The 14199-nt window shown below is 47.0% G+C and overlaps 1 protein-coding gene across 1 annotated transcript in view; it reads right to left on the reverse strand.

The window, feature by feature from the left end:
• Positions 1 to 14199, reverse strand: part of PLXNA4 (plexin A4) — a 423238-nt gene that overhangs the window by 201150 nt on the left and 207889 nt on the right. The window contains exon 4 of the mRNA XM_088054749.1: positions 13109 to 13240. Within this exon, the coding sequence (XP_087910875.1) occupies positions 13109 to 13240 (132 nt within the window). The remainder of the gene's footprint in view (positions 1 to 13108; positions 13241 to 14199) is intronic.

A 14199-nucleotide genomic window follows, 5' to 3' on the forward strand; every position in this document is an offset into this window, starting at 1 on the left:
AATGAAAATAAATCATCAGGAAGGCAATAAGTGGGTCTGCAGTGAAGGAACGCTGATCCACTGTTTATACATCTAATGTTTGTTTGGAGACTCCACAATCTCTGCAGGATGCTTCAGTGCATATGGTGGTGTCACTGTATTGCCTTTTCCCTTTTTATTTATTGATCCAGGATATGAAAGTGTTCCCGAAGCCCAGAATTGGTTTCCAGAGGTTCCTGTTGATGGGAGGAAGGTGCACCTCAAGAAAACCAGTCCTTGAAGAAAAAAACCTTAGCAAATGGAGAGTTCTCATGGTGTAACAGCTCCAACAGGTTGTAACCTCTGAGGCTGTGCCCATGTCGTGAGATAAAAGAGGCCAATGAGCCCCACATTTTATTTTCTCACCATTTTCCATGAAATATGGCTGATATATTCCCCTCCAGAGGCTGCTGCCAGCTCCCCCAGTGGGCTGCTTCAGCTTTCCCCAAACTTTTACCCACTCTTCTCTTCTGCTCCTGTTTATAAGAAGCTCTGCATCAAGATTTTAAATGTTTAATTAGCACCACAAGCAAAAAACCACTAAATGCTCGACAGCTCACAATGGCTTCTGTCCTGTGAAGTGTCACAGAATCATGGAATTGGAAGGGACCTTAAAGCCCATCCAGTCCTACCCCTTGCCTTGGGCAGGGACACCTTCCACTGTCCCAGGCTGCTCCAAGCCCTGTTCAGCCTGGCCTTGGACACTTCCAGGGATCCAGGGACAGACACAGCTTCTCTGGGCACCCTGTGCCAGGGCCTGCCCACCCTCACAATGAACAATTTCTGTCTATTAATATCTTCCTTTCTAATCAAAATCTCTCCTCTTTTAGTTTAAAACCATCCCCCCTTGCCCTGTTCACGGCCTGTCCATGTAAATAATCATTCTTCCTCTTTTTTAAGTACTGGAAGGCCACAATGAGTATCAGAGACTCAGAACCCTCCTACACAAATCGCACATCCCTGTACCAGTCTGCACAGCTGTGCCTGCACTGAGAAGTTTCATGTGCCTGCCTCACACTCTGGTCCCGAGGCCAGTGAGCACAGAACATCAGAATTACACCTCATTTGGGTCCCTTAGTCTGCAAATGGAGCAGCTGCAGCCAAACTGAAAGCCTCTCAGAAATCATCACTGGCCATGATCATTCCTGACCCACATCCAGGACTGGACCCATACACAGGATACCTTGCTCTAAGGTGTGCACACATGTGATCCTGAGGCCCTGCCATGAACCAGGAAGGCAAAATGCCCACTTTTAAGCACAAATCTTAAAGAGAAATTCATTTAAATCTTTTATTTTTCAACTGTCATCAGTCTAGAAGCAGAAATGCAAGGCCTGGGAAGGGACATCACAGATCTGTGTTGATACAGGAGATATCATCAATCCATGATCTGAAATAAATGTTCTCCCTAAAAGGCTCCATCCTTGCCTCCTTGGTGGGGCACAAAGTGGTGGATTTTCAAATGAGCAACACAAAGGGTGTTTTTCTCTTTGCAAGCCCACAGCTGAGATGGACTGAGATTGAGGTGGATTTTCCCAGAGGTGTGAGCTCAACCTTGGGAAAGTGCTGAGTGGAGGGATCAGTAATTAGTGATGGATAGCGTATTCACCAAGGCCATTAGCTGGAAAGAAAAGCAAACCTGCAGCATTCTCAGCTGCAAAGAAAAGCAAACCTCCAGCAGGCTCCACATTCCTTCCCTGCGTTTTCCTGCCTCCCGACAGCATCCCGACGACCCCGTCACGGCACAGCCCTCACCACAGCCCCGCTCTCATCGGGGACTGGCATTTCCAATCAATTAGATGTGTCACCACTGAATTTCTCTGCTAATTACTCCAGTTTATTATGTCTAAAGCCAGGTTAAATGCAGAATTCCCCAGGTCAAGCAGGGTTGCCCAGACAATCAGTTCCACATTTTCCACAGCAAAAGAGATCCCCACCATCAGTCACTGCCAAGTGGGTCATAATGACCAGGCTGCCAGTTCATGGCCTGAGGTGGAGGGCTCAGGAGGAGAAAATGCTCTTGGAGAGGAAGAGGAAACCTCTCAGTGTCCAGGAATGGCTTGGGTTTATTCCCTATCAATTTGGGTGGAGTTATCCTTTTTTAGGGGAAAGGAGGAAAGCTGAGATCTACATGCACAAGGCAGCATTTGGCTTCACTGCCAGAAACCATTCGCTGTTTTATTGCTTTTCACCAAAAAATGGAATAAAACAAGGATATAACTTGTTGGGAACAAAGGAAGCTTTGTCCTGATGGAGCCCAGGTCAGTGCAAACGTCTCCTCCTTTCCAGTGCTCCGTGAATCCAACATTAATTACGTGAATCACCCTGGAGCCCGTACTCCATCAAAACACATTCTTGGTGTGATGCTTGCAGGGAACACATGGGCTACCTTTGCTCTTAGGGGCAGAAACTACTGACACGTGAACTCACAAGTGCTTGGAAGGTTCCTTCCAGAGAAATCTTCTCAAATTATGTCATGAGGGCAGGGATCTTGTACAAACACTGTCTTTCATCCTCGAGAAATCCCAAGGGCTTTGCAAGTTATAAATCCATCACGAAGGCATCCATGGATCCAGGCTCTCAGAGGAGGGACACAAGAGCAGGTATTTATGTAGGAGCTCAGGGCTAGGGGCGAAGAAGTGAATTTGGGAGGTGAACTAAAGGAAAGGATTCCTAGGAATGATGTGAGGAATGCTGCAATTGGGATGAGACAATAAAATGAAAAATTAAAGGACCATTATTTCCAAAAATCCCATTATTAAAAAAATAATCTTAACACGGCCTTTATCCAGGGACATTTGGCAGAGGAATTCCCTTTTCTGTGTGCAACATCCACAGAGGGGGCAGGCAAACAGCCACTGATTTATCCACACAACTTTTTGCACGGATTTTTCTGTCCCCTCAAATCTTCCCAACCACCCAAACGCAAGTGAAAGCCAAGTTTACACGACAAACTAAAATACAGCAGAGTATTGACCAAGTGCTCAGATTGCTGGTTCAGAATATCTTTCTAAAGAGGAAATAAAAACCCAACAAAATAAAAACAAAACAAGAACAAAACCAAAAACAAACAACAAAGCAAGACAGACTAATTTAGGTCTCAAAGATTCCCATTACTTCTTCATCCAGTTAGGAAATAAAACAAGAAAATAATTTTCAGGGTAGCTGAGTAGTCTTGTTTCCAATCACAAACTGGAAAATCACAAGAACTGGGAAGAAAATTCAAACCCTGAGAAAAAATTGGGGAAAAAATAACATTACAGTATGACTTTAAAGGTTTTGTTTTTGTTTTTTTTTTAATAGAAAAGAGCATAAAAGCCAGTTTGCCTTTCAAGGGCAGGTTCTGGAATGGATTTCATTTTCCAGTTTCTACTATACATGATGATAATGACTGTATCAAGTAATATAAAGTGATGAAAGATATTTAGCAGGGGCCTTACAGCAAGAAAGACTCAAAGCCATGAGTGCAGAAGACACAGCAAACTCTGGAGTATTGAAAAATTTCTCCCTGAGTCTTACAATGAAATTCCTATTAATCCACTAACATGGAGTGTGCTTAGGAGTTCAGGGATATCACATGAAAAATAGAAAATGCATTAGAAAATGATAACTCTGCTCACTTGTGGTGCAAGGAAATGCCCCAAGAGAGCAAATACTTGCCTCAAAGAAAATAATAAGACACATGAGCCTGTAATGGAAACAACTTTGGAAGGATGTTTAAAATGCAATAATTAAGAGAATGGTCCCAGACAGGCACTGGGCACCGATTCGGAAAAGCACTCAAGGATGTGTCAGATGGAAAAGCTCCAAGCCAAGAGCTGTGGATGTGCCTGTAGCTCTGAGCCATGGGCATTGTCCTGCCCAAATCCCCCCTCCCTGGGAGCTGCCTGGGCTGGGCTGTGGAACACCAAAGCAGAGGATGGTGATTTACAACCGCTGCCTCTGAGTGACCTGCAAATGCAGGATCTGTGCGAGGCAGCGAGAGGAGGAGACCTGGCTGTCAGGGAGATTGGAGCAGACAGATGTTTAATGGAGTCCAGGATTACAGATCTGCCAGGCTTCACATGTAATCACCAGCTTCTTAGGTTTCCTCCTTCTTCTCCCCTTCTTCTGGGTCTGTTACAGGGTCAGGGGCTGGGGGAAGGGAGGAGGGAGATTTTCAGATTTCCAGCTAAATTCCTTGAGCTGCCCTTAATACTCTGACCTGTTCCTAGCTGAAAACACAACCTACCAGTCTGACAGGACTCAGGGAGATGGGAGTGGGGTATTTTTGTTTAAAACGTGAGAGGGATGCATTATACTCCTCATATCCACCTTCTTTTTCTGGAACAGCACAGCAGCTGTACTGAGCATCCTGTGTTTGACTCCACAGAGGAACAGTGCACAGATCAATAGTGCCAGGTGACCCCCAGGCCGTGTGCTGGCCAGCACTGTGCCCCAGGGGACACGTCTCCATGGCTTCCCACCCTCACCAGCTCCCCAGGATCAATAGTCCCTGCCTCTCCTCACCCAGGGAATGATTCTGCAAGTGCTTTTTGCATTTCTGGGCATTGCTCACTCCTTCCTCCACCCTTTCTTATTTTCTGTCTCCTGTGCAAGGCAGGGGGGAGCTGTCAGCAGAACCCCATGAACCAGAGGGAACAATTAAAACTTCAAAACATGGTGCAGGAGGCAGGAGACCTGGTTAGACTGAATGACACATCCCATTCCTGACAGCAGGCAAAGCCCTTCAGGTCTGTCCCCCACATGAATACCTTAAGGCAAGGAATACCAAAGATGAATTAAACCATTCTCTAGAGAACACAGCACCCTCAGAACCCTCAGAATCCTCCAGCTCCTGTGCTGCTTCTTTGAGCAGCCTGTGGAGGAAGTATCCTGGCATGGGGACATGGCTTTTTGGCAGGCTAAGAGACAGATGCTGACATTAGTTCAGGCTGCAGCTCAAGCCAAATGCAGATCCACAGATGGCACTGGGAAAGCTGTGGTTCTACCCTCAAATATTGAAGATGTAGAACAGGGTACAACTGGAGAGTTCAGGCACAAATATGCCACCACTGTGTCTGAACACAGGTCTTTTAGCGTGACAGGCAATAAATTGTGTTAATGTGGATGAATTGCACCCAAATCCTGGCCCAGGGGTGATCCAGATACTCAGCCCTGATGCTCTGCTCTGTCACAGGCACAACCAAGGATGTGTCGCTTGGCCCCTCTGCACATCAGCTGCAAAATTTCACCAGCAGTGCTCTGACCCAGAGTTACAGGAATTCATGTTCTGCCAGCAGGCAGGGTTTAGGCTCTGTCCACGACTAAGATCCATGAACTCAAAGTACTGCAGCAGCTGCAGATCCTCCCCCACAGCTGGACCCAGTGATTAATGCAATGTGCTGGAAGGGAAGTAATTTCTCTGGGATGGGGCAGGCCCGGAAGGGATGGATCTGGCATGGATCAGCAAGGCCAGGCACGAAGAGAAGGGATCCCAACCTGCATTTTGTGTGAAATCCTTCCCTCCAGTGAACAGCTGTCAAACTGCACCCTGCTGGTCCTCTCCAACAGCTTGGGCTTGCCAAGGTTCCTCTAGATGGGATCAAGGAAGCTTTAACTCATGTCACTTAGAGGTCAGGGAGGCTACAAATTATTCTCTGAAGGAGCATTTCCCTCTCTGATACACAGCAAAGCTCAGATTGGACATCTGATGGTGACAAAGCAAAAGTCCCTCTGAACTTTAGTAACCAACAGAGCTTTCCAGCTCTCATCAGGGCATGTACACAGGTCAGGAGGACAGCAGAGTTTTCAACAGTGGCAGGTGCTACAGAGAGTTCCAAAAGAAGTCCTGATCATGGAAATATCTTCTGTACCTTCAAGGCACACAGAGTTACAGAGGTTTGCCCACAGCTGATGTCATTGAATCATAAATTCCTGGAATACCCTTGGAAGGATCATCAGGTCCAACCCCTGGCCTTCACAGGGCCACTCCAAAAAATCACATTGTGTGTCTGAGAGTGCTAGGAGTCTGAGAGCAAGGCAGGGAATGATTCAAGGTCTCCCAAATCCTGGGCTGTCTCCCAGACTTTCCTCCTTCCTGGTGCACTTTGCATAGTCCTGGTTTTAGGGCAAAGTGAGGCACTTCAATGTAGTATGGACTGGCTCATGAAAGCCTTTCCAAAGCATAAAAAGAGCTTAATTCAAGTGTGGGAAGCCCAAGACTGAGGGACAGTGAGAGCTGGAATTCCAGCTGCCCGTGTATCTTGTGGGATGGAAACAGCCCCAGGTGGAATTTCTTCCCTTGCCATGAACGATGCATTTGGGACACCTCCAAGACCTTGAATCTGTTCCTCTGCTGCTCAGGTCAGTTTTCTCAGTTATTCGCATCCCTTCTGGAGCACACAACCAACCCAGCAGGAGGTTAAGGGACTCCCTACTCCCTGAATTATCCCAGGTTACTCTGAGACACCCACTGAAAGCAGCAAATGAGTTAAAATCAAGCTAAATTACGATTTTTTGCAATAATTTGCCTTTTGCTGATCAAGAATTATTTCCAAAGAGTCAGCAGCACAATCCACTGCAGTTTTGCCAGTGGGCCAAATCACTTTTATCATTCTTGGCTGGGAAACACAGGCAGCCACACAGTGTCTTTTCCATCCTTAGCTGAGCATCCATGCGGGATTTTCCATCCATTCAGACATTTCTCAGAGGGCATCTGACCTTATTTAACAGGCCCTTAATTAGGTGAAAGCAAATGCGAGGGAGAGCGGAGTTCAGCCTCTGATATTGCTGAGGGTAATGAGGAGTATTCCAGGGGCAGCAAAGAACAATCAAAGAGAACAAAAGTTGCCTTTGCTGCCAACTGGGATTACACTCATTGCCTGATAGGGATTGAGTGAACTCTAGGAACCGCTCTTCCCTATCAATTTTGTGCAGGACTGCCAAAGAGCGGGACAGCTGGCGAGGAAATGGGTGGTTTGGAGTCCTCTTCTTTGGAGGATTTAGAGGGAATGTGACATATTTTTGCCAAGACAGTGAATTAAACCATGTTTTGGGTGTCTTAGAAGCTCTGGTGGTTCTCATCTTACATAGGATGTCCATCTGGTTTAGGAACAGACAATTATGGGATCACAGAATGGTTTAGGTTGGAAGGGACCTTAAAGCCCATTAATTCCACTCCTGCCATGGACAGGGACACCTTCCACTATTCCAGATTGCTCCAAGCCCCATCCAGCCTGGCCTTGGACACTTCCAGCTGCTCTGGAAGACCTGTGCCACGGCCTCACCACCCTCACAGCCAAAAATTCCTTCCCAACTGCCTGATAATTAACCCAAGGAAGAGATGATGCTGCCAATACCCTTCCAAGAAGTTGAGCAGTGAAGTCCAGCAGAAGACCTGACCACCTCCAAAGAGTGGATGTGCACAGTGGTCATCTTTCACTGCCCCTTCTAAATCAACACTCCAAGACAGCAGAATAACAGAAATCTGCAACAACAGCACCAAAATTTATATTTTCTGTGTGTCTCTGCTGCTTTTAAATCCCCAGGTCAAGAAGTCACACCTATTAGATAATCTCAGTTTTCTGTTTTCCAACAAGATCTTTCTGCATTTTCTGGTTCTGGCCCAATGATGAAAAATGTGGTCTGCACACAACCTGATGGCTCACAAACAAATGCAAATGAAAAGGGAAAAAGACCCCAAAACCTCCCGAGTTATTTTTAAAACTTGTGATCTTGAGCCAGTGTTTCTGGGGACAGCCTCATACTGACAATCCCCTGGAAACATCCACTCCAAACCCAGGAGTTAATCCTGCTTGATATCTTGTGCAAAGACCACATTTGAAGAAATTAAGCCATAATTAAGCAAGTTTAACTAATTGATACGATACCATAAGCAGCAGACAAGATTTTAATCAGTGGTCATGAAACCAGAAGTAAACTGGCCAGACACCCCCTCCTCTTTGGCAGCTAATTTGCAAACAATAATTCTGCTGCTGATAGTGACTCAACGACAGAGGGGAGAAGAATAAATCTCAGGAGACAAATAGGTAAAAGCCTTCCCCATTTTAATGAGAAACAGACACAAAAAGGCCAAAAAGACCCTGTCAACATGATTTGCAGTACAGTTACTTAATTTTTACCAAATGTGCTTTCTGCCACGCTTTAGTTGAACTACATATTTATTTGATATTTCGCTGGCAAAGTTTAAAAGAGCCTCCAAAATACCCATCTGCTTCTGCTACGCATGACCTTACCAGTCTCACCTCCGACACACTGCAATGTTTTTGAGGAATGATAGCACTGCACAGATGTGATTTATTCACAGATTGTGGGTGACTTTCTGCTAATTTACGGGGAGAAAGCACAACTTTCCACTGGAGCGTAAAGCTGACCCACAGAACAAACCTGCCTGCACAGAGAGGGACAGAAAATCTCCTTCCTTGAGGCAAACACAGAATCACAGGGTGGTTTTAAAAGGGACAATAAAGACTGTCCCATTTCACCCTGCTGTGGGCAGGGACACCTTCCACTATCCCAGGTTGCTCCAAGCTGTGTCCAGCCTGGCCTTGGACACTTCCAGGGAGGGGTAAAGTTGCTCATGAGTAACATAAAGTTGTCAAAACCTGGTTGCAGAACAGTCTTCCTAACCTTCAGTAAACCAAAAGGAAGAGGAAGCTCAAAACTTTGAGACTTAAATATGAAGTTGACACTTCTTACCCTTTTGGATTTTGAGCCTTTATTTCCTCCAGCTCGTCCCTTTGTTCCCTCTGTATCAAAAGGGAGGGCTGAGATTCCTGTCTTGAAGTTGTTTCCATGGGTTGCATCAGCTTTGCAAAACACTGGGAGAGACCCAAGAGTCCAACATGCCAAAACAGAATTATTTAGGGGGTGATGGAGGTGACCTTCAAATGTTTGTCCAAAGGTGGGACAGGAGGGTGAGCATCCTGCACCTCCTGGCATGCAGAGGTGGGCTCTGCATGTGTGTCAACACTTGAGCAGCAAGGAAACAAGGAGACATGGCCAGTCAGGTGTGGAGACAGCTGGGAGAGCAGAGAGCAATGAAACAGGGATGCCAGGAAAACAGGAGTGGTGGAAAAGCAAGTGCAAGCCTGGAACTGAGAGGAAAGGGCTGCAAAGGATCAGAGAGAGAGGAAGGGAGAATGAGAAAGGAGTGAAAGAATTATCTCCATTCCTGCAAAGAGTTCCAGGGAGATTATTAGCTGGGAAGAGAAAGAAATTCAGAACTGATTAAGTGAGGGAGGGGAACCCAAGGAAGCTCAGGCATGTGTGATGAGGAGCAGGGAAGATGCAGAGAAGCTGCAGCAGAGACCCTCCTGCTCCCCCAGCATTTCCCATCTGCTCCTCATCCCCTGAGATCAGCATGTGAGGCACAGGATGCCTCTGCACACAGAAACAAAAAAAGGAGCAAGAAACAGTCCCAGCCTCCAATGAACTGACATGAGAAATGTGGAGAGGAGCTGTCTACAGGGCATGTAGGGCAGGGGGAGAATGGCTTCAGACAAAGTGAGTAGGTTTAAATGGGATATTAGGAGGAAATTCTTGGCTGTGGGGGTGATGAGCACTGGCACAGGCTGCCCAGAGAAGCTGTGGTTGCCCTAACCCTGGAAAGTCCAAGGTCGGACTGGATGGGGCTTGGAGCAAGCTGGGATAGTGGCTGTAGCTCCCTCAGGGTGTTTGTGAAGGCTGGAGCTAAAGGATGATCTCCTGATTGATCCTGACAGATCCCATGTGTGCACCAACCCTTCCCTGCGCTGCCAACAGGGACTTGAAACACATTCACACCTCAAACACAGAGATGTCCACAACTCTGGGAAATGATGGGACCTTTGTATGCTCTGTCTCTGGGTTTCAGTGACAAATCTCCTCCCTCTCTTTCAATCACTGTCTGTATAAAATATGTATTTCTAGATAATGGTGAAAATTCTGCTCCTCAGAGCACTGCACATCTGATTGAGTGGGCAAGTGCTGCTTGTCACCTCTCAGTGTCCAGAGGAACTGGACACTGTATCAGCCACAGGCCACAAGGCTGAGCTCAGTTCCATCTCCCTTGGAGCCCAGGGAGTTCAGCTCCAGAGGAAAACCCCCATGTGCAAACCAAGGCCACCCAAATTCACTGGGGAAAATGCTCCCATGCAGAAGTTGACCTTAAAAAGGCCAGGGGATTATTTTGGCAGCATAAGAAAGACGTTCCTTGTATCCAGATTTACAGTGATGGCTCTTTTTAGGTGTTCCAAGTTAAAGGGTGCCTTGCTGAGATGTCCAGAGCTGTGGTAAGACTGCGACAAGCTGGAAAAATTTTCCTTAACACTGTGGCTCCCATTCTTGTGGGGGACTGGTGAGAGGTGGAGCCGAGTCTGGCAAAACCATAAGGTTTGGAGCACAAGTCCTGTGAGGAGTGGCTGAGAGAGCTGGAGCAGTTTAGCCTGGAGAAAAGGAGGATCAGTGGGGCCCTCACTGCTCTGCACAACTCCCTGAAAAGAGTTGTGAGGTGGGGGTCGGAGTCTTCTCCCAAGCAACCACCAACAGGACAAGAGCAAATGGCCTCAAGCTGCACCAGGGGAGGCTCAGGGAGGCTCAGGAAGGATGTTAGGAACAATTTCATCAGTGACAGAGTGGTGAAGCATTGGAAGAGGCTGCCAGGGCAGTGGTGGGGTCACCATCCCCACAAGTGTTCAAAACACAAGTGGCACCTCAGAATATGGTTTAGTGAGTACAGGAGTGTTTGGCCAGAGGTTGGAGTTGATGGCCTTAGAGGCCTTTCCCAACCTTAATGATTTTGCGAGTCCATGAAAAGAGCTTTTAGTAACTACACAGGTAATAACAGAACCACTAATATCTCTGGGGCACAGACAGGGCTGAGCTCAGCAGGCAGAGGGGGGAGAAACCTCCTCCTTCCCCAGGGATGGCACAAGCCCTGGTGCCTATCTGTAAAAAGGTCAGGTTAAGTCATCACCCCCCTGTCCCTCATCTCCACAGATCTCCCAGTACCACTGTGGGCACTGAAAACCTCTGGTAAGTCAGATCTTCACCCTTTCCTAAAAGTTCTGTACATGGCTTGTAGAGTGGGTGGGGTATTTGCTCCCCAAGGGCAGCCTGCTCATAATCCTGCCTCCAGCAAAGGAGGATCCCCTGCACCCACTCACCGAGGCTCTACAAATATAAATTTATCCAAGCATTAAAGTGTGTTCTGTCATGAGCACACAGGTAGTGACTGCACTGCTGAGATGGCAGCGCTGTCACTCACATCACCCGCCTCAGATAAAACCAGATTTGGGCAAAGGCTGATGTAGCGCTAAGTGTTTCACATCAGACTTTAAATAACTACAGTCCTTGCCATTTTCACCAGCCTCTCTCACAGTGACACCCATGGGCGTCAGAGGTGGGTGGGAGGAGATGATTGATAAATCACAGGGGGCTCAGAGCTCCTGAGCTTTCTGCAGGGTTTGGGGTCCTAAAAACACCAGCCTTGACTTGTGCTTTGGAACAGCCAAGCACAAAATTAACCTGCTCATGCTGTAATGGTCAGGGAAGTGCAGGTAGTCAGTGGACCAGTAAGAATAAGTTTTTGGAACTCTCTGGAGGAAAAACTAATTGTTCCTCTTGTTCCAGATTTCATGCTTTAAGGATGTGAGGGAGTGAATGTTGCTGTCCCACTGACATCTCCCCCAGAGCTTTGAGACAGTCCCTGGGAGTCTCTGTAAATCTGAAGGGCTGTGAAAAGGCAGCAGTGGTGAGGTGACCTCAAATGGACAAAAAGGACCTGAAAACAGTGGGTTGGTTATGGGTGCATTTATTGTTCTGCTCCAGGGCTTTGACCCTCAAGGAGCCCCATTCTATGCAGAAGGAAAAAGAAAGGACCCAGACAGCAAAAGTATGAGGAAAAGGAATGGTGTCATGCTCAAAGCCTTGCAGGAGCTCAGGCATCACCTGTCTCCAGCTTCTCACCCCATCCCAAAAAGTGACTGGAACTGTTTTCACTTCAGGTGAAGTGAAATCCCATCCTTGCCCAGCATGGAGCAGATGAGAAGGAATCCCAGCTCTGTCATCCTGTCCTTTCTCCTGAGTTATGGTATCTCTCAACCTCTTTAGTCAGGAGGAATTTGCAGAGTTGCTCCCCTCACCACACCAAATTTTAGGTATGAATATGCACAGTAGAGGGAAATGGTTGGAGACATCACAAACCACTTTATTTTAAGTGGTGCAGGCAGAAGAAATGACAGTCATAGATTAAAAAAATATAACCAGTAATACTTGTTTAATAAATCATTGAACAATTATGGGTGACCACGTCCCACTCAGACTGGTGGCCTCCACTGAAGTGGCACTGCAGGGCAGCTGCCATCACCCTACCACAATCCCTCATTGCTCCCCTTCTTTTTGTGGATGTAAAGCTCCTCATGAGCATCTGTGAATCAACCAGGTATGACAGCTCAAGTAATCCTGCACACCCACAGGACTAAGTACAAACAGTGCATTTTTTCATATAAAAGTAGTTCCTCCCCCCACCCCAAGCAGCAAACTTCCCAAGGCCAAGACTTCCACTGAAATCAGCTGGAATTCCATGCTGGGTACCCAGACTGGTCCTTCCCTGGAATCCAGCTGCCAACATTTTCAATCATAATGCTGATAACACAACAGGAGCACCACACCAACCCTGGCCTGCACCCCTGGCAGGCAGCATCCTACACTCTTGCCCACTGTGTCCCAAAGATGTTCCAGCCTCTCCAAAAACTCCACTTAGAGCCAAACAATCCAGTGCTGCACCTTCCTGTGACTGCAGCAGATGAAGCCACAGTTTGGGTCAGGTTAGAGAACAAAGCAGCAGCAAATCCTTGTCCTGCGGCCAGCAGGACAAAGGAACTCTGGGGGTGGTCCCTGCCCCATGAGTTCTGTGCCCCTGACCCCTCAATACTGCAAAAGTATATAAATGCCATGGGTTTATGAGCATAAAAATCCTGAGGTCCACAACGGGGCACATCCTTGTAGGAACTGTGGTCACAGCCAGAATTCAGGAGCAGCCCTGTTGTACACAGCATGATGGAGCCAAAAGGTTTATAAAGCACCACGGGCTGCTGGAGCTCCTTACCTGCTTCTCAGACATGATGTAGAGGTGTTCGTGATCCACGGAGAAGGCCATGTCCCGGAGGATGGGGCCAGTGTCCACCACCTGCACGATCTCGTACTCCAGCGTGTTCTTGGTGGTGCCATCCACACGGATCTGTGCAGCAACAACAAAAGCAGAGGGAGAACATGAGGATTTTTTCTCCTTCCACTGAAAACAAACACTTACAGAACCACAGAGTGATTTGTGTTGAAATGAACTTTAAAGACCGTTTCATTCCAAATCCTCTGCCATGGGCAGGGACACCTTCCACTGTCCCAGGCTGCTCCAAGCCCTGTCCAGCCTGGCCTTGGGCACTTCCAGGGATCCAGGGGCAGCCACAGCTTCTCTGGGAAACCTCTCTCACCACCCTTACAGTAATATATATGTGTATTTATAATATATATACAAAATAATCATTGGACAAATGTATTGTGGCCCAGATCTTTCAGACTACAAGCACTGTCAACAAAAAGTGAACTTTTCCCAGCCTCCTCACCAACAGGATAAAGCAAATCTCATCATTTCTGCTGGTCCCATCAACACAAGAGCACAGTAAGAACAATGCAGAGCCTGCTGGCTTTTATCTGGCACTGTCACTGTGCTCCTGTCACCGCCTGGACAAATCTACCATGCTCAAAATGATGGCAAGGAGGGAAGGATCTGTGGTGGTGATGAGCAGAAGATAAAAAACCACACAAATCTGCAGGACTGACTCACTCGAATGCTACTCAGATAATATTATTGCTCTTATTGCTAATGTTCCACGGGGCAATTTATTACTGCAGAGTGTTCAGTGCAACACAGACTATTTCTCTTGCTGATTGCATATATCAGGTATTGAAATCAGTCCTGCACCAACATGGCACCTTATGATTCCAGACACATCTCATAACAGGGTGTCACTCAGGGACATCAATAACTGGGATTATGAGGAGGAACCAGACACACAGTCCCAGTCTATCCCTGACAATGATCCAGTGATACAGAAGAAAATGTGGAAAAAAACCAGACTTTTCTTTACCTGCTTAAAAACCATTTCTAGAGTTTGGGCTCAAAAGAAGCTGGAGAAGGTT

This window comes from Pseudopodoces humilis, chromosome 5 (genome assembly GCF_049639895.1).
Source record: "Pseudopodoces humilis isolate 2021_Gansu_Grassland_sample_001 chromosome 5, ASM4963989v1, whole genome shotgun sequence".
In the NCBI taxonomy this organism is placed as follows: Eukaryota; Metazoa; Chordata; class Aves; order Passeriformes; family Paridae; genus Pseudopodoces; species Pseudopodoces humilis.